The sequence below is a fragment of the Bos javanicus genome, chromosome 6 (assembly GCF_032452875.1).
Source record: "Bos javanicus breed banteng chromosome 6, ARS-OSU_banteng_1.0, whole genome shotgun sequence".
NCBI lineage: Eukaryota > Metazoa > Chordata > Mammalia > Artiodactyla > Bovidae > Bos > Bos javanicus.
In genome coordinates, this window is record NC_083873.1 from 103,299,834 (window position 1) to 103,324,275 (window position 24,442).

A 24,442-nucleotide genomic window follows, 5' to 3' on the forward strand; every position below is an offset into this window, starting at 1 on the left:
CAGGGCAGCGCCTGGCACTGGGGACTTAAGGAACAAGAACATAGAGCTCAGGCCATGCAGAGGCAAAAAGCCAGGCTAGTAATCACACGTGTTAGAGAGAGAATTCTGCAGAGCATCTAGCAAGGCACCAGGCATGCAGCAGGTGCACAGTAAACAACTCTCTTTCTTTCTCACTCCTATGTGATTGATTCCCGGAGTCAGAAAGGGAATGACAAGCCTTTCAGGACCCTGGAGAGCTCCTGGGTCCTGTGGTCAGCTCTGATTTCTGGTAATAAAAGCTGAAACCATTGCTACAGTCCGGTTCACCAAGAACTTTCCAACACACATGTTCCTGAATTTGAGTCTCACATTCCCTGCTCAAAGGAACTCTTTTAATCACCCCACAACACAGCAAGACACTCAGATAGATGATGTGACTTGGCCACCGAATGGCCAGGCTGAGAGTCAGAGCACACCGTGGCTTCTGTTAGAGCTGTGCCTTCTGAGGGAGACCCCACAGCTGCCTGGAGTCACATGGAGGTAGACCAGGTCACCTGCGCCCTGCATCACAGCGGCCTCCTCCCGTCTGCCTGTTCAGCTCCTCTGCTGAAGCACACAGGGAAAGTTGCTTGTTTTTAACTGGAGGAAACACTTTCATATATTTATTGTTATTTCTCTATATTCTAGTTTTATAAATCAGAAATCAAAATAAAAGTGCTTATCATTTTACTGCCATCCCTGGCCCTTTGTTTCAGCTTCTTTATCCAAAGAAAATCCTTCCTGAGCGTTTTCTGCGTTTGTCCAGAAACCATAGTTACAGAGACAAAGACACTTGGAAAGGCTGCGGGGATGTTTTTCTCTGAAGCTTTTTTGTTCTCGCTGAATTTCTCACACAGGATTTAAACCAAATTGACTCTGCCCTAAATAGAGCCACGTCCACAGTGAGCTGATCATTAATTAGCACTGGGTGTTACTACATGGAGAATATTTCCCACACACTTGAGTACGTTAGTTTAAAAGGAAAAGCAGAAGTAGAACATGGCTGAGCAAGGAAAGACATTGCAAAAAAGTGCAATCAGCAGGCGCGCAGAAGATCAATGGATGGGCAAAATTCAAGGGGGAAATAAAATCCATCTCAATAGGATTCTTGACCAGTACGGACCTTTCATGTTCAGATTGCAACAGACAGGGAATTTTTGATATTTGGTTTTATACACCAAATTTTCTTTTACAAAGAAAATGTCCACTGGGAGTCAGCAGGGTGTAGCAGAAGGTACAGTGTGGGGGCTTGAGTGACAGGTATGGGCTGAGTCCCTGGATCGGACGCACCATGAACCTGAGCCCCCTGTACCTCTGCAGCTCCTAACGGACACAACAAGAGGTAGCACTGCAGTAGGTGAGCTGACGTTTGTAAAGGGCCAGGACGTCTCGGCATACAGCAGCGTTCAGTGCATGTGTTCTTTTTATCGATAAGGGAGAAAAAACTCCAGAACATATCAATGAACAGGATTCTACAAGGCAATCGAGCAGGTCTCAAGGAGAAGAACATTTTCCTGTATGTAACAATCATATCAACCATTTGGGAACCAGACCAAAGCTCGATTGATGATTATAATCACAGTTAGGAAAAGGATCTTGGCTCCAGTGGTTTTACAACTCGCCCAGAAAAGTCCTGGTGATTTTCATGTGGGCAGAGCTTTGTTGAGGGGCATGCACCATCCCCCACCCCCACCTGAATACTGAAGATGTTTATTGCAAGATGTTATCTGCATCACACGTTTAGACACTGTCAAAGGCTGGCTTCCCACCTTTAGATATTATGGTCCTAGCTTAAAACAAAATTCTAGTTCATTTGTTTCTGAAATACACACACTGCAAAAGAAATATTGAGCTGACCAAAAGATTCATTTGGGTTTTTTGTTTTGTTTTTGTTTTTTTTTTATGTTCTTATGGAAAAACCCAAGTAAACATTTTGGCCAACCCAATACTTCTCTGTTTTTCTAAAAGGAGGGTTATTAGACATTACAGCATCCTGTTGCCTAGTTTCTTATCTCAGTTTTAACCAGGTTTGCAGACTAAAACCAGAGAGGTAATGATTCTAAGCACAGTGGAGGGTAGTGGTGAAAGCATGAATTCAGGAGTAAGACTGTCCAGATTCAAGTCCCAGTGACTCCGTGTGCTGGCCCTGAAATCTTGAGCACATTACCTAACCTCTCTGCGCACCAGTATCTTCCTCTGTGCAGCGGAGATACCAGCTCCTACCCCAGTATCTTCAAAGATTAAATGTGTGGGGCCAGGCACCCAGCTGTTAGGGTAGCTGTTATTGTTATTACAGTCAGCCCTCTTGCATTCTAAATCTGCTCTACCACCTTCTGCATCTCGTACCTCAGGAAAGTCATTAGTCCTTTCTGAGTCCCCCTCCACCTGGTAAGTGGAACTGGCTTGTTGAGAAGGTCATTAGGGAAGATCTCTGCAAAGGAAAGTACTTTCCCAAATCAATGCCATGATTTGGGATTAAGCCTTGTCTCTAAGAGATGAAAAGGTCCTGAGTTAAGCTCATTGCACATTTCTCTGGGGGCATGACAGACACTGCCAGTCATCTTCCTAGTATCTATTCTGGCCTCCTCCGTTAGGAATTGAAATTTGATTTTCAGCTGGGCAAGACCACCTGGAATAAAGCCTCCCATGCAACTGGCAGCCATGTGACTAAGTTCTGTCCATTCAAAGTAAACTGAAGTATAGTATGGAACTTCTGAAACATATCATTCAAGGAAGGAACCTATTTTTTTTTTAACCTCTTCCTCCTGCCTGCTGGCTGGAATGCAGACATGAGGGCTAGTGCTCAAGCAGCCACCATGGACCATAAGGCATCATGATAAGGACGGTGAAGCATTATGCTAAGGATGGTGGAGCAGTGAGGTGGCTCTGGGTCTGGGTCTCTTCTGACTGTGGTATCAGTGTGCTTGTGTGTGTGTGCTCAGTCACTCAGTCATGTCCACCTCTGCAATCCCATGGACTGTAGCCCACCAGACTCTTCTGTTCACGGAATTTTCCAGGCAAGAATACTGGAGTGGGGTTGCCATTTACTTCTCCAGGGGATCTTCCTGACCCAGAGATCGGACCCATGTCTTTTGTATCTCCTGAACTGGCAGGCGGATTCTTTACTACTGAGCTACCTGGAAAGCCCAAATTACTATTATCTGGGGAGTTTTTAGTTATGTGAAGCTGAGCCTAATCCCAACTGGTGCAGAGTACTGCTTCTTTTTGGTATTTCTCAGCAGACCTGGTTATGTCTCACTGTACTTTCACAATAATAAAGTAAAAAGAAAAAAAGTTTTTTTGTGCACCTATTATGGACCAGACCTTTCAGTATGCAATACTTGTTTAGTCTTGAGAAATTCCTTTAAAGTAGTGAAAGGTTGTTGTTGAATCACGCGAATACACCAGGATTCTTGGCCCCCGGAGGAGAAGAATTCAATCCGGAGCCAGAGACGAGGCTTGATCGCTCAGAGCTTTTGTGTAATAAAGTTTTATAAAAGTATAAAGGAGATAGAGAAAGCTTCTGACATAGGCATCAGAAGGGGGCAGAAAGAGTACCCCTCTGCTAGTCTTTAGCTGGATGTTATATAGTCACTAGCAGTCTGTTAATGAAAGAAAGGAGTGTCTTAAAATTCAGAATGGCACCAGGCCCCTCACCCATAAGATGCATTTTGGGATAATCTTGGCACCAAATGGTTTATCCTGGGCCATAAAATGATTAACTTGAATCTTGAAGAAGGGCAGACCACCATACAAATAGTTTCATTTACATAGATTAGGGGAACAATATCCATACTGGTTTGTCAAGTAGGTTCTGGGCCAAGAGGCAGAACCGACTTGGAGACAGAGTTTGGGGTAAAGGCTTAGTACATTAGCATAGCTTAAGACAAACATTTCCATAAGAAAAAGGCATTGGTTATCTCTAGACTCGAGAATAGCTAACTTCAGGCGAAGCTGGGTGTCATTATGGCAACACAATATTTTAAGAGAAACCTCCCTTTAAATTTGTACAGAGAAGGAAAAAATATTGCTAGTTTGTTTCCTCCTGCCACTTAAGAGAGATAAAAATGTCTGACACTTGCAGGCTATTTCCTCTATTTGGAGACCCCTGGCCTTCCTGCCTGTTACCCTCTCAGTAGATAATGTTATAAGGCTTTCCCAGTGGCTCAGGGGTAAAGAATCCACCTGCAATGCAGGAGATACGGGTTCAATCCCTGGATCAAGAAGATCCCTTGGAAGAGGGCATGGCAACCCACTCTAGTGTTCTTGCCTGGAGAATCCCATGGACAGAGGGGCAGGTTACAGTCCATGGGTTGCAAAGAGTCAGACATGACTGAGAGTATACACAAATAATGTTATCCCTGTTTCACCAAGAAGTAACTGAGTCTTGAAGATTAACACACCTTGTGCAAAGTGTCACAGCTAGAAGATGGCAGAGCCGCACTTCCAATACCCATCTGTCTGCCTTCCAAGACCACCTTCTTCCCACTTAGCCACCACTCAACTACCACGGTGCCCTCCATGCCAGCCCTCACCAACTCCCTTTCCCACACAGAAAATGGACTAGGTCATCCCCCAGCTAAGAACTGCTCACCTCACCCCAGAACTTTCACCCAAACCCCAAGTTTCCTGGAGTGGTCAGGCTCAGGAGCCAAACTCTTTAAGATCAAATCCTGCTCTGCCAATTATTGTGTGACCTTGAGCAAGTTCCTTGACTTCTCTGTGCTTCGCAGTGTCATGAAGGTTTGAAAAAATAATGCCCAGGAGTGCCAGCCCAGAACCTGGAGCACAGAACATGTTTAAGATGCAGGTGTTATCACTCGTGTTATGACGCCATGACATTGCAGCATGGGAGGCCCTCCAAGCCTGGCCTGGACCGCACTTGCCTTTGGTTCCTCTAAGTCCTGCTCCTTTGGGTCCCCCGGGTCAGTCAGCCTAATGTGCTGCATGGGCAGAGATGCCAGGTCCCGGCAGTAGGTCTGGATCACAGAGCTCCCGGGTAGTAGGCTGCCCGTCCCATTTGGAGGTGGGAAAAGGAATTCTGTGGGCATTAAAACAGCAAAAAACAGCCACATAAGGTCTGAGATACTGAAATCACCATCCCGCCTAGAGTCTGTCCAGCACAGGGACTCTGTGATGTGAACATTTGTGTTTGAAATGCCCACTGCTGCTGCTGCTGCTGCTGCTAAGTCGCTTCAGTCGTGTCCGACTCTGTGGGACCCCATAGACTGCAGCCCACCAGGCTGCCCCGTCCCTGGGATTCTCCAGGCAAGAACACTGGAGTGGGTTGCCATTTCCTCCTCCAATGCATGAAAGTGAAAAGTGAAAGTGAAGTCGCTCAGTCGTATCCGACTCTTAGCGACCCCATGGACTTCAGCCTACCAGGCTCCTCCATCCATGGCAAATGCCTACAACCTGAGTTGACGGTCATTTCTCTTGGCTCAGCCCCCAAGTCCCTTGAGTTAGCTTCACACCATCAGCAACACAATCCCCTGTGGAACCATGGGTTCCTCTTCACAAAGTCAGGGCAAACTTCAGACCAACTTGACAAGAGTTGTTGAAAGGTCTATTCACACCACAGGTACTTACAGGATGCCAAGTGCATGCTGGGTGTGGCAGACAACCATGTAGAACTGACAAACAGTCCCCCTGGAGTTTACATTGTGAGGGTAGGGGGTTAAACCCAAACACACAGAGTCCTCAGAGCACCACATGGTCCTTGGTAGGCTCTCAGTAATGTCACTTATTTTCCTGACATTTTAAATTGGTGCATTTACAGAAATCTATCCTCTGAGAATGTTGAGGATATTGTCTGCAGTCAAATAAACTCCTGACCTCCTGTGAATGAGGCAGAATGGTAATTATGATCCCATTTTACAGATGGGAGGGAGGTGGGAATGGGACACTTGATAGCTCAGATCTGAGGCTGCAACTCCAATATTTTGGCCACCTGATGAGAAGAGCCGACTCACTAGAAAAGACCCTGATGCTGGGAGAGATTGAAGGCAGGAGGAGAAGGGGATGCCAGAGGACGAGATGGTTGGATGGCATCACCAACTCAATGAACATGAGTTTAAGCAAGCTCCGGGAGATGGTGAAGGAGAGGGAAGCCTGGTGTGCTGCAGTCCATGGGATCGCAAAGAGTCAGACAAGACTGAACAACTGAACAACAAATAGCTCAAATCTGTTAGATGTATGCACAATCCCCCCTCCCCCCACACACACTTAACTATCGCTGTGACTGTAGATGAAGTACCCGGAAGCAGATTGATTCCAGAAAGATGCCTAGAATCACACAGGTGGGAAAGGCAGGTGTGACTGAACCCAAGCCTCCTGGCTACCAGTCCGAGGTCTGTCCTTTGCCTTCAACCTGCACCCCATGTGCTTCCTCATGGGGAGGGGAAGGTAACGACTTTCAAGTTACCATTCTGAAGTGGTATCCTGGTTCACTTCAGTTCAGTTCAGTCGCTCAGTTGTGTCTGACTCTTTGCGACCCAATGGACTGCAGCATGCCAGGCCTTCCTATCTATCACCAACTCTTGGAGTTTACTCAAACTCATGTCCACTGATTCGGTGATGCCATCCAACCATCTCATCCTCTGTCCTGGTAAGTATTACTTAACAACCACAATGCAGGAAACAGATCCTGCCAGACAGTTCTGGATGCTGACTTGTCTGGGGTTGAGGAAAGACAAGAAGGTATCCACTGACTTCCCTCTCAGCTTCCTGGGAAGGGGAAATACAGCCAAGAGTGATGACAAAACCCAGCATTCTGGAACTTTCCTTGGCTTGTATCCACATGGCCAAGCCTGATCCAGTCTTGCAATCCATCACTAGGACTATTTTTGTTTTTTTAATGGTATTTTTGTTTTGAATCATAACTTGTGGGTATGACTCAGAACTAGGGGGGCACTCCCATGGGTTATGGTAAAAGGCAGACAGCACCCCTCCCTGGTCCTTCAGCACCCGGTCCTTCAGCGCCCAGTCCCCTCCCTGGAGGCCACATTAGGGGGCTCTTCATGGGCCCTTCCAGAGTTAGTCTGTGCATTTACAAACACTTCTGTACCCTGCATAATGGCGAGAGGGCACACTGAACTTTACTTCTTTTGTTGACTATGTCTTTGAGTACTTTCCGCACCAGCCCATTTAGAGCTGCTGCATTTTCTGGTGAAGGGGGCCTGGAATTCTGCTGTGAGGAGGGGTCTTAGAGCAGTTAGCAGACCCAGTAAGAAATGCATGTTCCTCCTGGCCTTGCACACATAGCATTTCATGCATGCAGTGGGCTCTCTAGAAAACTGGGTTGCTGGGTCAAAGGGCATATGTGTTTCTAATTCAGATAGACTCTGGATGTCACATACCCCTCCACAGGGCTGGATCCATTTTACACCCATCAGCAGTGAAGGACTCAACTTCCTCTCGAGGATCCCTGCCGTTGGACCCACAGGTGAGAATCCCACCACCTCCCTCTCTGCTCACATCTCTTTATGGCTCCCCCTGACTTTGGCATGAAGTCCAGACCCCTTAGCCTGGTATTCAAAGCTCCAGGAAGCTGGGCCCTAATGTCTCAACTAGTCTCACACCCATCCAAATGATATAACTGACTCCAAAAGGTGGTGATAAAAATGGGTGATAATCAGACCCTTTGTTCATGTTATCCTATTTAATCTTCAGCATGACTCTAGTTGCCATGGCAACACCCACAGGTAGGGAAAGAAGTTCAGGTCAGTGACTCTCCCAAGTGCCCAGAGCAGGGCAGGGCAGATAGGACCTCCCCCCTGCAACCTTGGGTTGCCAGGCCACAGGCAGCAGCTGCAGAAACAGCAGTGGCTGACAATGCAGACTTCAGGGAGCTCTAGGTCCATATTAAGTCCCAGCTCCTAAGTGGGCAAAGGGGTTGCAATGGTGATTGCTTTGCCTAATACTGAGGCTCTAGAATGTTCTGTGACCTGCTCAAGATCTCCAATCCAGAGACAAGTGGTGCTTGTCCTGGGGCCTTGGCCTCCTCACTGGCTGGACAGTACAGTGGTCACACCTATACCTCAGCTAGAACTTTTGATCCCAGACTCAGCTCAGCCACCTATTAACCACATGGTCTCTTGTTCCTCAAGTTTTCTCAGTTGCAGGACTGGGCTACTAAGAGGCACTGGTTATTATAGTGCCTGGCACCCAGGAAGCAGGCTATCGTTAAGAACTGCTGGTAGCCTAAGCCTCCTCAAAGTCCTTATTGGAACATGATAATCCAGTCTGCAAGTTCAACTTTAAGTTCAAATGCCACCTGCCCGCAGGTGACAGAAACACATTAGCCAGGAGCAAAATCATAGGGCTTATCATGAAGGGCAGGAAAGGGCTTTTTCTGCATAAAGGAAGGTTCTGGACTGAGACCTGGATCTTTCCAGCATCAGTGTCAACATTTGCGCTGTAGACGCCAAAGCTTTGACACCCACCACCTGGGCTCGAATCCTGGTTACGTAAGGACCCGCGGGGCCGCGTTCGAGTCACCGAATGTCCTCTATTTTTCACTGTGGAGCACAGTCCCCGCCCCCAGGTCGCCAGGTCTTTACGCGGGACAGGTGAGAACAGATTCGCTGAGCCGAGAGCTGCCCGAACGCCGCACAACGCAACAGCTCTTATGAGCAGAGTCGCCGGCTGACGTGCGCGCGCGTCCGGCCCCAGCGCAGGGGCCCGGGATCTCAGGCTGTCACCGGAGCAGGGGTCACCCCTCCATCAGCACCGGCGGGCGCAGACAGCGCCGGACCGGCTCTGGGGCCGCGCTGGTGAGGGGAGGAGGTCATCGGCGCAGGGCCGACGGGGGCGGCGGCAGGGGGCTGACAGATGGGCACCTGAGCTTAGGGACGCGCGGGGAGCGGACCGGCCGGACGCAGGCCCGAGTCACGTGCCAGGCCCTGGGCACCACCCCGGGCATCCTCACCCGCGCCGCGGGGCCGGGTTGCACCGGGACGCGCCCACCCCGTCCCGGGGAAGACCCCCCAAACTCCCAAGGAGCGGGGCTCGCGCGACCGAGGGGAGGGGCCGCAAGTCCAGCCACTGACCCGCAGCCTGGCCGCTGTCCCGCTGCATGTCGCCCGCCCTGCCGGGCCGCCGCCTGGCCTCGGCCCACCAGGTACGCCCGCCCAGCGCCTGCCGCTCCGCCCCGCGCCCTGGGCTCCGTTTCCGCCCCTCCCCGTGCGCCGTAGGCGGGCCCTCTGGAGGCGTCACTCGCTGAGCCGCTGCGAGTGCCCGGGGTGCGGGCTTTGTCCACCCTGGACCGCGTCGCGCCGCCTGGACGTGGGCGGGCGCGTGGGGCAAGAGTTACAGCTGCGCAGGGTGCTCCGGGCTCCGGCGTTTCAGAGTAGCCGGGGACTGGGCGGGGCCAGGGTGGAAGGGGCGGGGAGTGGGCGGGGCGGAGAAGTGGGCAGCCCCGCCCCGCTACCGAACCCCCACCTTGGTTGCTGCGGGTCCCTCCACCCGCCCCCTCAGTTACATAAGTGCCCCTATTTATACGTCTCTGAGTATTTTCAAGTCACACAGGAATACATACTGTATTAGCACTGTGGCGTAATTAGAAAACTCAAAGCAGCCAGCCCCCTCTCCCTGAATCCTGCCCCTCAAAGCCAACAACCTGTTAATCCACTGGAGTGCCTCCTTTACGTTAAAAAAAAAAATCAAAATACATTTTCACAGATAATTCTAAACATTTAGAGATGGCCACGAGCTGCTCCACCCCTTCAGCGGCAACACTTCCACATTCACATGTCTCCATCCAGCTTGTGGCAGGTGACCTAAAGGCAGTCATGAGTTCAACACACTCTCTGTGTGTAATTTTGAGGTTGCCTATATGAATGCACGATCCCTGGAGTCGGAGGATGTGTGTCCACCAGCCTACCTCTGGCTGGGTGATCTTGGGCTGGTTACTTCACCTCTCTGGGCCTCATTCTCTTCATCTGAGACATGGGGATAATAAATAGTGCCCATTATATAGGATGGTTGTAGGGATCAATGAGTTAATATTCCTAAAGTACATCAGAGGCACTCACTGAATGTGTTAGTTGTTTCTGAGGTCCTTCCTCTGCATGTATCAAGGGTAATGAGAAATAACTGTGTAAAAACATAATTTGGTCTTTTCATACTCTGTACAGCTCCCCACTCCATTCCCTTATTTTTATTTTTAATCAACCAGTGGCTTCAACAAATAAGCCACTAAAGCTCTCTGTTCCTCAGTTTCTTCCTATGGAGAATAAAGATAGTATCAATAGCATCACAGGGATGTTTGAGGATTAAATGAGATGCTGTGAGGAGTATATAGACTCGCTGGGTACTAAGTCTGGTGTATATTTCCTAGCTAATGACATAAATAGCTACTCTTAGCTGGTGTTGTCCATGTCCACAGGGAAGCCCCAGGGCTGAGTCAACCTGGGCTGGGACTCCAGAGCAGGAAAGGAGTCCAGGAATCTAGAGTGCCAGTCCTTCTTTCACCAGTGGAGGAAGCTTAGTCCTGGACAGGGAACGTGGCTTCCCCAAGTGATGGTCCTTCCACCTCCCCATGCATCTTCTCAATTCAATCTAATTAAATGCAGTAAATGCAGGATGAGATTCCCCTCCTTGCAAAACTGAGTTAAGAATATTCTCTTAAATCCTTGCGATTAGCTAAGAAAACTATGAAACAGAAGAACATTCAAATGAGATTTATATTTTCATACATTAGACTACATAAAGCTTCTGGAATCTAATCAGTAAAGTGTTGATAAAGGAATGGTTAAATATGTGAGTGGAACAAAAGACAGAACCAAAATGAAATCCCAGAATACATGTTAGGTTAATTTATGACAAACATAATTAATTCAGAAAAATACAATTATTAATCAATACTATTAATTGGCTAGCTATCTGAGAAGAAAAAAGGATGGACTTCAATCTAATTTCAAATACAAAAGTAAATTCTAGATGGATTATGCTGCTGCTGCTGCTGCTAAGTAGCTTCAGTCGTGTCTGACTCTGTGCGACCCCATAGACGGCAGCCCACCAGGCTCCGCCGTCCCTGGGATTCTCCAGGCAAGAACACTGGAGTGGGTTGCCATTTCCTTCTCCAATGCATGAAAGTGAAAAGTGAAAGTGAAGTCAGTCGTGTCCGACTCTTAGCGACCGCATGGACTGCAGCCTACCAGGCTCCTCCGTCCATGGGATTTTCCAGGCAAGAGTACTGGAGTGGGGTACCATTGCCTTCTCCGAGATGGATTATAGACCTAAATTAATAAAGTGAACAATAAAAATAATACAAGACATTAGGATCCCAATAGCATGCTCAGCTAGACAGCTCACCTGGAACACCCTCCCAGATGAAAGTACTGAGATGGAGGATTATTTATAACAAAAGGCTCTGCTGAACCCACAGAGAAATACCCAAGAACCACATCTCCCACACAAAAAAAGAATAATCAGCCCAGGATAGAGTGGTTATTAACACAGACGTCTGAGCTCCACTGGGTCCAACCACCTACAACATGAACTTCAAGTTTTAGGGACTCATGCTGGTACGGTGGACCAATGAAAAAAATCTGCTCATATCTGCTGCGTCTGGGAGGAAAAACCACAAATGATACAAATGATAGTCTCTCCTGATATTTGAAGCTGGAGGACAGCTCCCATGTGTGTCTGAGTTTCAAACTTGCCCTGCCCCCAGGGTAAACACCCATCAAACTAAATTAAAATAGTTGTGAGTTAGTATTGCCCCTTGGTGGCGCTAGTGGTAAGAACTCGCCTGACAATGCAAGAGATGTAAGACATGCAGGTTTGATCCCTGGGTGGGGATGACCCCTGAAGGACGGCATGGCAACCCACTCCAGTATTCTTGCTTGGAGAACCCCATGGACAGATGAGCCTGGAAGGCTACAGTCCGTGGGGTCGCAGAGTCGGACACCACTGAGTGACTTAGCACAGCACACATCACCCCCTGGAGCACAAAACAAGCAGATACAAATGCTTTCTGGAGAAAAGGCATCTCCAGTCTGGGCCCTTCACCATATACCATATATGAGCTCATAATAAAAATTACCAGACAAAAAAATAATGCAGTATAAGTGAGAGTCTGCAGTTCAGTTCCGCTCAGTCATGTCTGTGTCTTTGCGACCCCATGGATTGCTGCATGCCAGGCTTCCCTATCTATCAGTCTCCCAGAGCTTGCTCAAATTCATGTCCACTGAGTCACTGATGCCATCCAACCATCTTGTCCTCTGTTATCCTCTTCTCCTCCTGCCTTCAATCTTTCCCAGCAGCAGGGTCTTTCCCAATGAGTCAGTTCTCATCAGGTGGCCAAAGTACTGGAGCTTCAGCTTCACCATTGGTCCTTCCAATGAATATTCAGGACTGATTTCCTTTGGGATTAACTGGTTTGATCTCCTTGCAGTCCAAAGGGCTCTCAAGTGTCTTCTCCAACACTGCAGTTGGAAAGCATCGATTCTTTGGCACTCAGCTTGCTTTATGGTCCAACTCTCACATCCGTACATGACTACTGGAAAAACCATAGCTTTGACTAGATGGACCTTTGTCGGCAAAGTAACGTCTCTGCTTTTTAATATGGTCTCTAGGTTGGTCATAGCTTTTCTTCCAAGGAGCAAGCATCTTTTAATTTCATAGCTGCAGTCATCATCTGCAGTGATTTTGGAACCGAGGAAAATAAAGTCTCTCGCTGTTTCCATTGTTTCCCCATCTATTTGCCATGAAGTGATGGGACCAGATGCCATGATCTTAGAGAGTCTGCAGTTAACATTAAGTTAGGATCCTCAAGTATTTCTGAGAGTGGACAATTAAATCACAGACTAAAATTAATCAAGTATAAACATAAAAATTTTAAAGAGATAAAAACAAAATAAAAAGAGTTCAAAGAACAAACATCAAACAAAGTGGTCAGGAACATTTGAAAAAGAACCAACTAAAGCAACTTGAAACAAGAAGTATAATCACAAGAATAAAAACCTCAATTGGTGGATCAAGCAGGTTGCTTGATACAATTAGTTAACTCAAGGCCAGATTTCAGGATGTTACCCAAATGCCACTCAAAGTGACAAGGAAGTGACAAATAGGAGAGGGAGTTCTCTGGACACACATGATAGAATGTAGAAGTCTAAGCTGAAAAAAATCAAAATGCCTCAGTGACTTGTGAGCTATCAAATGGCTATATAATTAGAGTATTGGAAGAAGTACAGCAGGAAATAATATGTAAAGAAATAACAATAAGAAATTTTTAAAATTTAAATTTGATGAAAATTACAAACACAAAGATCCAAAAGTATCAACAAACGTCAAGAAGCGTGCACACCACACACACACACACACCCCACACACATACCAATTCATGTCTGACATTGCTGAAAATCACTAATAAAAAAAGATAATCTTAAAAGCAGTCAGAGAAAATATCACATCAAAAGGAAAGCAAAGGTCGAAGATCTACACTACCTGAATTTTCAAGATTCAGTGTGAAGTCTGTGGTATTGGCATCAAAGACAGACAAATAGGTCAATGGAACAGAATAGACTCCAGAAATAGACTCACACATTATGTGGTCAATTGATTTTTGACAAAGGTGCAAAGAAAATTCTGTAGAGAAGACAGGCTTTTCAACAAATGGTGCCAGAACAATTGGATATCTATATAAAAATGAATTGTGATCCATACTTTGAACCACATGTGCAAATTACCTCAAAATAGACCATAGACTTATGTAAAAATAAACATTATAAAAATTCCAGGAGAAAACATCAGAGAAAATTGCTGTGATTTGGGCTTGGGCCTGGATCTTAGGTACAACACCAAATGCATGAGAGGTGGTGTGCTCAGTCGTGTCTGGCTCTTTGAGATCCCATGGACTGTAGTCCAGCAAGCTCCTCTGTCCATGGAGTCTTTCAGGCAAGAATTCTGGAGTTGGTTGCCATTTTGTACCCCAAGGGATCTTCCCAACCCAGGGATCAAACCGGCATCTTGAGTCTTCTGCATTGGCAGGCGGATTCTTTACCACTGAGCCACCAGGGAAGCCCAATACCAAATGCATATGACATTGATAAAATAGGGAAAAGATAAATGATATACTAGGAGAAACTGTATGATTATATAAATAAATGTGTATCAACTCTTGCAGCAAAACAAACCCATTTTAAAATATCAAAAGATTTGAATAGACACTTTATAAGAAGACATACAGACAGCAAGTAAGCACATGAAAAGCATTAATCATGTCACAGTATTAATCATGCAAATAAAAATGAAAATTAAAGGTACAAAGCCCTACCACTACACACTTATGAGAATTCTAAAATTAAAAAGGCAGACCATGCCAGGTTTTGGCTGGAGCTCTCATATACTGCTGGTGGGAATGTAAAATGGTACAACCACTTGAGAAAACAGTTTGTCAGCTCTTAGAACTGTTAAATATACATTCATTTCTGTTGTTGTTGTTCAGCCGCTCAGTCATGTCTGACTCTTGTGACCCTGTGGACTACAGCCGGCCAAGCTCCTCTGCCCTTGGGATTTCCTAGGCAAGAATATTGGAGTGGGTTGTCATTTCCTTCTCCAGGGGATCTTCCTGACCCCAAGGATCAAACCTATGTCTCCTGCTTTGGCAGGCGAGTTCTTTACCACTGAGCCACCAGGGAAGCCCCATTTGTTACCTGACCTGGATTTTACACTCTTAGATGCATATCCAAAAGAAATGAGGGCATAATTTACACAAAAACTTAACGCAGAAGTATTCTCAGCGGCTTTATGTGTAACAGCTGAAAACTGGAAACAATCCAAATATTAACATGTGAATGGACAAGCAAATGGTGGTGTATCCATCCAACAGAATACTTCTGAGCAAGACAAGGAGTGAACAGTAACTGGTGCAACAATCTGGATGGGTCTCAGAATAACTGCCTAGTGAAAGAAGACCAGGAAAACACCAGGAATGAGAGGTGGGTGTGGGGAAGGGGTAGAGGCAGGAAGGAGGGCTCATAGAACGGCTCCAGGAAGCCCTCAAAGGATGAACATGTTCATTATCTTGATTTGTGGCGATGGCTACATAGGTGTCTACACGTGTCAATGTTCATCAGCACTTTATATATGTGCAGCTTATCCTTACTAATTTTCCTTTGATAAAGCTGTTACAAAAATTATAATTGACAGTTTTGAGCAAATATAATTACACCACACCTGCAATGCGGGAGACCTGGGTTTGATCCCTGGATTGGGAAGATTCCCTGGAGAAGGAAACAGCTACCCACTCCACTATTCTCTATGGCCTGGAGAATGCCATGGACGGAGGAGCCTGGCAGGCTACAGTCCATGGGATCACAAAGAGTCAGACACAACTAAGTGACTTTCATTTTTTTCAGTTTGTAAGAAATATCGAAGTAAAATAATGGACATTAGCACAAAGGAAGGGATGGGAGAAGACTGAAATATAAGGTTCACATTACATGGGAAGTTATACGTGCTATTTGAACTAGATTGTGATAAATAAAAGATGCATATTATGAATTCTAAGTCAGCCAGTAAAAAGAAATAAAATAAAGATATAACTGAAAAGTTACTAGAGGATAGAAAATGGGATACTAAAAGTACTTAATTTAAAATTAAAAAAGGGTAAAAGGGGGAAAAATGAATAAATAAGTGGGAAAAACAGAAAGCATATACCAAGAAGGCAGACTTTAGCCCACATGTATTAACAATAACATTAAAAATGGATGGATTTACCACTCCACGGAAGAGGAATAAACAGGAAGACCCAATGATATGCTGTTTACAAGAAATCCTCTTTAAATATGAAGAAAGATGGGCTGAAAGTAAGTCTTTCGAAAAATAGACCATTCAATATTAAGGATAAGAAATTTCATAATGCTATACAAATATCAGGAAAAAAAAACAGGCTTTACAGCCAAGACTGTTACCAGAGAGGTTTCACAATGATAAAAGGATCAGTTCGCGAAGCAGACAGGACAGCCTTAGTTATATACATTTGTAATAATAAGGCTTCAAAACACATGAATGAACGTGACAGGACTGAAAGGAGAAATGGACACATTCACAATTATTGTTGTAGACTTTTTGACACTACTCACTCTCTTGGTTATTGACAAAAATCAGTAGGTTCATAAGATCTGAACAGCCTTATCAACCAACGTGACCTCATCGACATTCACAGACTTCTCTACCCACTGAAAGCAGCTATTGCATCTTTTCAAGTACAAATGGAAAATTCACCAAGATAGATCCTGTGCCAGACCATAAAATACATCTCAATAAATTTAAAAGGGGCAAAGCTATACAGAGTATGATCTTCACCAATGGTAGGATTAAATTAGAATTCAATAACAAGAAGATGTATGTAAAATCCCCCAAGTATTAGGAAATTAAGCAACACATTTGTAATTGATATGTGGGTCAAAGAAGAAATTAAGGGATTGACTGGAAACAGGGGGAAACAAAATATTTAAATTTGAATCATACATATTATGTATATAAAATTAGTGAGCTACTTAATTGAGCTTAAAAGAATAGAAGCCATAATTAAAATACTGGATAAAAACCATGTAACCTGAAAGGGAAGTGATTGAGGTTAAAGTCCTTGTTGTTTGAGATGGCAACTGAGAGTTTGATTAATTTAGGCTTTGCAAAATAAATATGGTAGAACTTTCAGGTTAATAACTGAAAAGATGAAAATAAATTAAACCTTTCAAAGAGAGGAAAATAGAATAAGAAAAAAGTTCATGTAATCTAAAAGAAGAAAAAAGAAAAAGGAGAAGGAGAAAAAAGCAAGACAAAATCAGATGGGTAGAAATAGCTCCAAAGAGACCTACACTTATGATCTGCTTAGGTGAACAAGCTGATTGGCTTAGGCTGAAGTGTTATTGTTGTAAAAATTCAAAACCCAAGTATTCAAGCCGCACCTGAAGTGTGAGAAGGACATAGGAAGGTTGGAAGTCAAAGGATGAAACAAAATTTATGAAGTAAAAGAAAGCTGTGGTAGCTTTTACTATTGAACAAAATAAACCTTAAATTAAGCAATCATTAGGATAAAGAAGATTACTACCACATACTGAATTTAGCAGCAGGAGGCCACAAGCTAGAATTACATGCATGGTATATGAAACGAAGGTGGAGAGAACTAAAGGGGAAATTGACAAATCCACTTAGTGGGGCAGTTCACCATACCTCTTTTTAAAATTTTATTTATTGTGGTGAAATATAAAGTTTACCACTTGAACCATTTTAAGAGTACAGTTCAGTGGTACTGAGAATATTCACATTGACACTGTGCTGCCATCACCACCATCCATGTCCAGAACTTTTCCATCATCCCAAACTGAAGCTCTATACCCATTAAACAATAACTTCCCATTTTTCATTCTCCCTAAGCCATTCTATTTTCTGAGTCTATGGATTTGATTACTCTTGTTGTTGTTGTTCAGTCACTAAGTCGCATATGACTCTTTGCACCCCCATGGACTGCAGCACACCGGGCTTCCCTGTCCCTCACTATCTCCTGACGTTTGCTCAAACTCATGTTCATTGAATCAGTAATGCCACCCAACCAACTCATCCTCTGTCGCCTCCTTCAATCTTTCCCAGCCGTCTTTTCCAATGAGTCTACTGTAGGGACCACATATAAATGTAATCACACAGTATTCTTCCTTTCATGATTGTCTTATCTCATTGAGCATAATGTCATCCATGTTGTCACATGTGTCAAATTTTCCTCCTTTTTAAGAGTGAATAATATCCTGGTATGTGTGTCTATGTGTATCAATCACATATGATTTATCCATTTGTCCGTGGATGGATACTTGGGTTGCTGCCACCACTTGCCCATTCAGGTGTGACCTCAACACGTGGTTGCTACCACCACTAGGCTATTCAGCTATAACCTAAGTCAAATCCCTTATGATTATGCCGTGGAAGTGACAAATAGATTCAAGGGATTAGATCTGACAGAGTGCTGGAAGAACTATGGATGGAGGTTCATAACATTGTACAGGAGGTGACAATCAAAACCATCCTCAAGAAAATGAAATGCAAAAAGGCAAAATTGTTTTCTGAGGAGGCCTTACAAATAACTGAGAAAAGGAAAGAAGTGAAAGGCAAAGGAGAAAAGGAAAGATACATCTATCTGAATGCAGAGTTCCAAAGAATAGCGAGAGATAAGAAAGCTTTCCTACGTGAACAATGCAAAGAAATAGAGGAAAACAATAGAATGGGAAAGACTAGAGATCTCTTCAAGAAAATTAGAGATCCCAAGGGAACAGTTCATGCAAAGATGGGCACAATAAAGGACAGAAATGGTATGGACCTAACAGAAGCAGAAGATATTAATAAGAGGGGGCAAGAATACACAGAAGAACTGTAAAAAAAGATCTTAATGTCCCAGATAACCACAATGGTGTGATCACTCACCTAGAGCCAGACATCCTGGAGTGCAAGTCACGTGGGCCTTAGGAAGTATCACTACGAACAAAGCTAGTGGAGGTGATGGAATTTCAGCTGAACTATTTCAAATTCTAAAAGATGATGCTGTGAAAGTGCTGCACTCAATATGCCAGCAAATTTGAAAAACTCAGCAGTGGCCACAGGACTGGAAAAGATTCATTTTCATCCCAATCCCAAAGAAGGGCAATGACAAAGAATGTTCAGACTACCACACAGTTGAACTCATTTCACACAGTAGCAAAGTAATGCTCAAAATTCTCCAAGCTAGGCTTCAACAGTACATGAACTATGAACTTCCAGATGTTCAAGCTGGATTTAGAAAAGGCAGAGGAACCAGAGATCAAATTGCCAACATCCATTGGGTTATAGAAAAAGCAAGAGAATGCCAGAAAAACATCTACTTCTGCTTAATTGACTAGGCTAAAGCCTTTGACTGAGTGGATTATTACAAACTGTGGAAAATTGAGATGGGAATACCAGACCACCTTACCACCTCCTGAAAAACCTGTATGCTGGTCAAGAAGCAACAGTTAGAACCAAACATGGAATGACTGACTGGTTCAAAATTGGGAAAGGAGCATGAAAAGGCTGTATATTGTCACTCTGCTTATTTAACTTCTATTCAGAGTACATCATGAGAAACGCTGGGCTGGAAGAAGCACAAGCTGGAATCAAGATTGCCAGGAGAAATATCAGATATGCAGATGACACCACCCTCATGGCAGAAATTGAAGAGGAACTGAGGAGCCTCTTGATGAAAGTGAAAGAGGAGAGTGAAAAAAACTGGCTTAAACTCAACATTCAAAAAATAAGGTTATGGCATCTGGTCCCATTACTTCATGGCAAATATATGGGGAAAGAATGAGAACAGTGACAAACTTTATTTTGAGGGGGCTCCAAAATCACTGCAGATGGTGAATGAAGCCATGAAATTAAAAGACACTTGCTCCTTGGAAGAAAAGCTATGACCAACCTAGACAGCATATTGAAAAGCAGAGACATTACTTTGCCAACAAAGGTTCCATCTATCAAAGCTATGGTTTTTCCAGTAGTCACGTATGGATGTGAGAGTTGGACCATAAAGAAAGCTGAGTGCCAAAGAATTGATGCTTTTGAACTGTGGTTTTGGAGAAGACTCTTGAGAGTAGCTTGGACTGCAAGGAGATCCAACCAGTTAATCCTAAAGGAAATCAATCCTGAATATTCATTGGAAGGACTGATGGTGAAGCTGAAGCTCCAATACTTTGACCACCGGATGCAAAGAGCCGACTCATTGGAAAAGACCCTGATGCTGAGAAAGATTGAGGGCAGGAGGAGAAGGGGACAACAGAGGATGGGATGGTTGGATGGCATCACCAACTCGATCGACATGAGTTTGAGTAAGTTCCAGGAGATGGTGATGAACAGGAAGCCTGGCATGCTGTAGTCCATGGGGTTGCAAAGAGTCAGCACAACTGAGTGACTGAACAACAACCCCCTTTTGGCTATTGTAATTAATGCTGGTGTGAATATGAGTGTACCGATATCTGTTCAAGGCCCTACTTTCACTTCTTTTGTGTATAAATGTGAAGTTTCTGGTTCTTGTGGTAATTCTGTGGCTCAGCAGTAAAGAATCAGCCTACAATGCAGGAGACGCAGATTCAGTCCCTGGGTCCAAATGTCCACTGGAGAAGGAAATGGCAACCGATTCCAGTATTCTTGCCTGAAGAAATTCCATGGACAGAGGAGCCTGGCAGGCTCCAGTACGTGGGGTTGCAAGGGTCCGACATGACTTAGTGACTAAACCACCATCGTGGTAATTCCGTATTTAACATTTTGAGGAATCACCATTTCCCATGTGGCTGTGCCATTTTTACATTCGCAGCAACAGTGCATAAGAATTCCAGTTTCTCTACATCCTCTCAACACCTGTTGTTTTCTGGGCTTTCTTGATAGTAGCTATCCAAAATGAGTGTGAATTGTCAATGTACCTCTTGATAATTTGTAAGCCAAAGAGGAAAAAAGAGCAGGTAAAAAATAAGATCTGAACAGCACATTTATAATCAGCTTTATTTAATGAACACATAAACTTATCATATAAAGAACATTTTTCATTTTAAGAAAAATACCATTTACAGTAGCAAAACAAAATGAGAAATACATTTACTGACAGATATGTAAGACTTTAACGTGGAAAATTATAATTTCATACAGAAAGATTTTTAGGAAGACCCAAGTAAATAGAGGTATTTATCAATATAAGGACTTGATATAGTGTCGCAGCTCTCCAAATTGTGTGGTTTCAAGCAGTTCTGATCAAAATCCAAATAAGGATCTTTGCAAAATTTGCCAAGCTAATTCCAAGATGTATATGGAAGTGCAAAGGGCTAAAAATAGCTCAAATGCTCCTTTAAAAGATGTTCAAATGAGGCGGGATAAACTTTGACAGATATTAATACTTACTATAATGTTAAAGTAATTATGACAGTGTGATATTGACACAGAGGTAGACAAATGGGATAAAAAGAGCAGACCATGAATACATGGAAATTTGATATATATCACAGGTTGCACTGCAGTTCACTGTGAGGAAGGATGGAGTTTTAAATAAGTGATGATGTGACAACTGGCTATTCCTATCAGGGAAGAAATTGAAATAGGATCTCTAGCTCACAGTGCACACAAAACCCAATTCCAAGGGCATTAATTCTTAAAACGACAAAGTAAAACTTTAAAACATTTAGAAGGGAATATGGGAGAATATTTTTAGTGCTTCAAGATATGGAAGAACTTCTTAAAATGCAAAAAGCACAAATCATAAATGAAAAGATTGAAAAATGGACTGTATTAAAAGTAATGTTTTTATTCACCCCAAGTAAAGTATATTAATATGAAATGACAAACTCATAACTGAAAGAAGATATATGTAAAACATATGCTCAACAAGACATTAGTATATAGAAAGAATAAATAATCCCTGAAATAATATGAAAAAGACTACCTCGTAGAAAAATAGGCACGATACATGGAAAGGCACGTTCACTGAGACAAAGTATGCGTAGCCAGAAACACAGCAAGAGTTGCTGTCAGAGAAATTCACGATTAAATGGCTCTGAGACACCACTGTACTCTCACCAGATCAGCAACAACCTAACATTTAGCCAAGAGTATGTGTTGGCAAAGATGAGGAGGAACTGGATTTTTTGGAGAACGTTGGTTGGAAAATTAATTGGCATGAACATTTAGGAAAACTATTTGGCGGTTATCTTGTAAAGTTGAAGATGTTCATGGCCATGATCTAGCAATTCCATTCCTATGGCACATACTCTGTAATAGCGCTTCTCAACCTGGGGTGACTTTGCTGTCTAGGGGGACATTTGTCACTCTCTGGAGGCATTTTTGGTTGTCACAGGTAGGTGGGAGGATGCTGCTGGCATCTAGTGGTTAGAGGCCAGGGACAGCTCCTCCCAAAGATTATCGTACCCCAAATGGCAATAGTTCTGCTGCTGAGAAACCCTGCTCTAGAAATCTATCTTTGTGCCTCAGGAGATATGAATCCTTGTGTCCATTGCTGTACTGTTTAAATAGGAAAAAAAAATCACCAGACTCTCTATTTACAGTTCATTCACATGTGTCAAAATGGATGAATTTTAAAACCTCAGTGTCCTGTAAAAAGTAAAACTTTGTAGAATATATATTAATAAATGTGTGCTAAGTTGTTTCAGCACAACTTAGGTCGACTCTTTGCAACCCTATGGACTGTAGCCCACCAGGCTCCTCTGTCCATGAGATCCTCCAGGCAAGAATGCTGCAGTGGGTTGCCATGCCCTCCTCCAGGGATCAAACCCGAGTCTCTTATGTCTCCCATCACTGGGAGGTGGGTTCTTTAGCACTATAGCTACCTGGGAAACACTATATTAATATATATACTGATATAAAAGAATGGTTACCAACTGCGTAAGGGCTTATGTGATATAGTAACATTCTATTTCTTAAGTTGAATGGTGGGTAAAATGACAATTATTTTTTAATATTTTTATTCCTTGACTGTAGTAAAATCTTAGAGTAATGAATCCTATGATCACACCAGTTTCTGCTTAATAGTTGTGGATTGAATCTTCTGTTCATCTTTTATTCTCAGAAGGGGCAATCAAAATTTCTTACTGTTTGAAAGACTACGATCACCGGAAGCTCTCTCAAGTCCTTGTGGGGCTACACTGCTTATGTGCAGTATAATTTCACTGCTTTTTTTTAATCGCAAGTTTTCTTTTAAATAAAAAATTTAATATAATTTTTAAAGGTTGCACATCACTTACAGTTGTTACAAAATATTGGCTGTATTGCCTGTGTTATTCAATACATCCCTGCAGCCTGTCTTACACCCGAAAGTTAGTATCTCTCACTCTCTTACCCCTATATTGCAGTCCCCACCAGTAGCCACAAGTTTGTTCTCTAGATCTGAGTCTGCTCCTTTTTTGTTATTTTCACTAGTTTATTTTTTAGATTCCACATATAAGTGAAATTATATGGTATTTGTCTTTCTCTGCCTGACTTATTTCACCTAGCATAGTACCCTCTAATTCCATGCATGTTGCTGCAAATGGCAAAATTTGTTCTTCTTTATGACTAAGTAATATTACATTGCGTGTGTGTGTGTATGTATATATATATACACACACACATATATGTATATATATGATACATATATGATAAGAAAGTCTCCAAGATTTCTAGACTGTACATGCAGCCTCTTAGATTTTCCTGCAAGAAAAAAATTGGTTTCATTAACAGTTATTAGGTAGTGTTTACTCCCAGTATAGCAAATTGAAAAGTGGCTTGACTGGCAAATGTGACCCTATAAAATACTAAAATAGAAGTTTTATATTATTACAAAAATATTTTCAACCTGAAATATTGCAAGAATGCCAAATAAAATATATAAGGTATCTATTCTCCAAATATATATACATATATATATGTATATATATATGTTGTTGTTCACTCGCTAAGTTGTGTCTGACTCTTTGGGATCCCATGGACACCAGGCTCCTCTGTCCTCCACTACCTCCCAGAGTTTACACAAATTCATGTCCATTGAGTAGGTGATGCTATCTAACCATCTTGTCCTCTGCTGCCTCCTTCTCCTTTTATATGCGTATATATTCTTTTATACATGCATATACATATATCATCACGGATTTTGTGTGTACCTTTTCCCCTTTTCTTTCTTTCCTCATTTTTCTTCTCAATCTTTCTTTCTAAGGCGGTATATAATGCAACTGACTTTTCCTGAAATTTTCTATTGAGCTTTGGAGAATACATACCTTATATATATTATTTGGCATTCTTGCAATATTTCAGATTGAAAATATTTTTGTAATAATATAAAACTTCTATTTCAGTATTTTATAGGGTCACATTTGCCAGTCAAGCCACTTTTCAATTTGCTATACTGGGAGTAAACACTACCTAATAACTGTTAGTGAAACCAATTTTTTTCTTGCAGGAAAATCTAAGAGGCTGCATGTACAGTCTAGAAATCTTGGAGACTTTCTTACCATGAATAAAACTCAGAAACTATATTTAATAAGAAATATAAAGTGAGAAACATTTATATACTTGATTATATAAAAGTTTGTTATTATGTGACAAAGATGCCACAGGTGGAGGAAAATTCACAGTTCATCCAGCAATGAAGACTGGATTTGGAAAAAGTGCCTGAATAGTCATGACAGGCAAAGATGTCATGTTAAAAACTGAAAAAAGAAAAAAGCGCCCCCCCTCAAAAAAAAAAAAAAAGAAAGAAAAAAGCCCCAACTAAAAAGAGTTGAACAGACAATTCACAAAAGAGCAAATCCTAAGTTATGTATATATTCAAATTCTGCCAAATTTCCCAATAGGCAGAGAAATGAAAACTAAAATAAGAAAGACATATCACTTTACACTCATCATAATGGCAACAATTATAGTATGCTGTAGCATCAGCATT

General features: G+C 43.1%; 1 protein-coding gene across 1 annotated transcript in view; it reads right to left on the reverse strand.

The window, feature by feature from the left end:
- Positions 1-9,174, reverse strand: part of LOC133249828 (high mobility group protein 20A-like) — a 31,859-nt gene extending 22,685 nt beyond the window's left edge. The window contains exons 1-2 of the mRNA XM_061420773.1: positions 9,069-9,174; positions 4,905-5,059 (exon numbers count right to left, since the gene is read on the reverse strand). Of these exons, the coding sequence (XP_061276757.1) occupies positions 4,905-5,059; positions 9,069-9,096 (183 nt within the window). The 5' untranslated portion in view covers positions 9,097-9,174. The remainder of the gene's footprint in view (positions 1-4,904; positions 5,060-9,068) is intronic.
- Between the last annotated feature and the right edge of the window lie 15,268 nt (positions 9,175-24,442).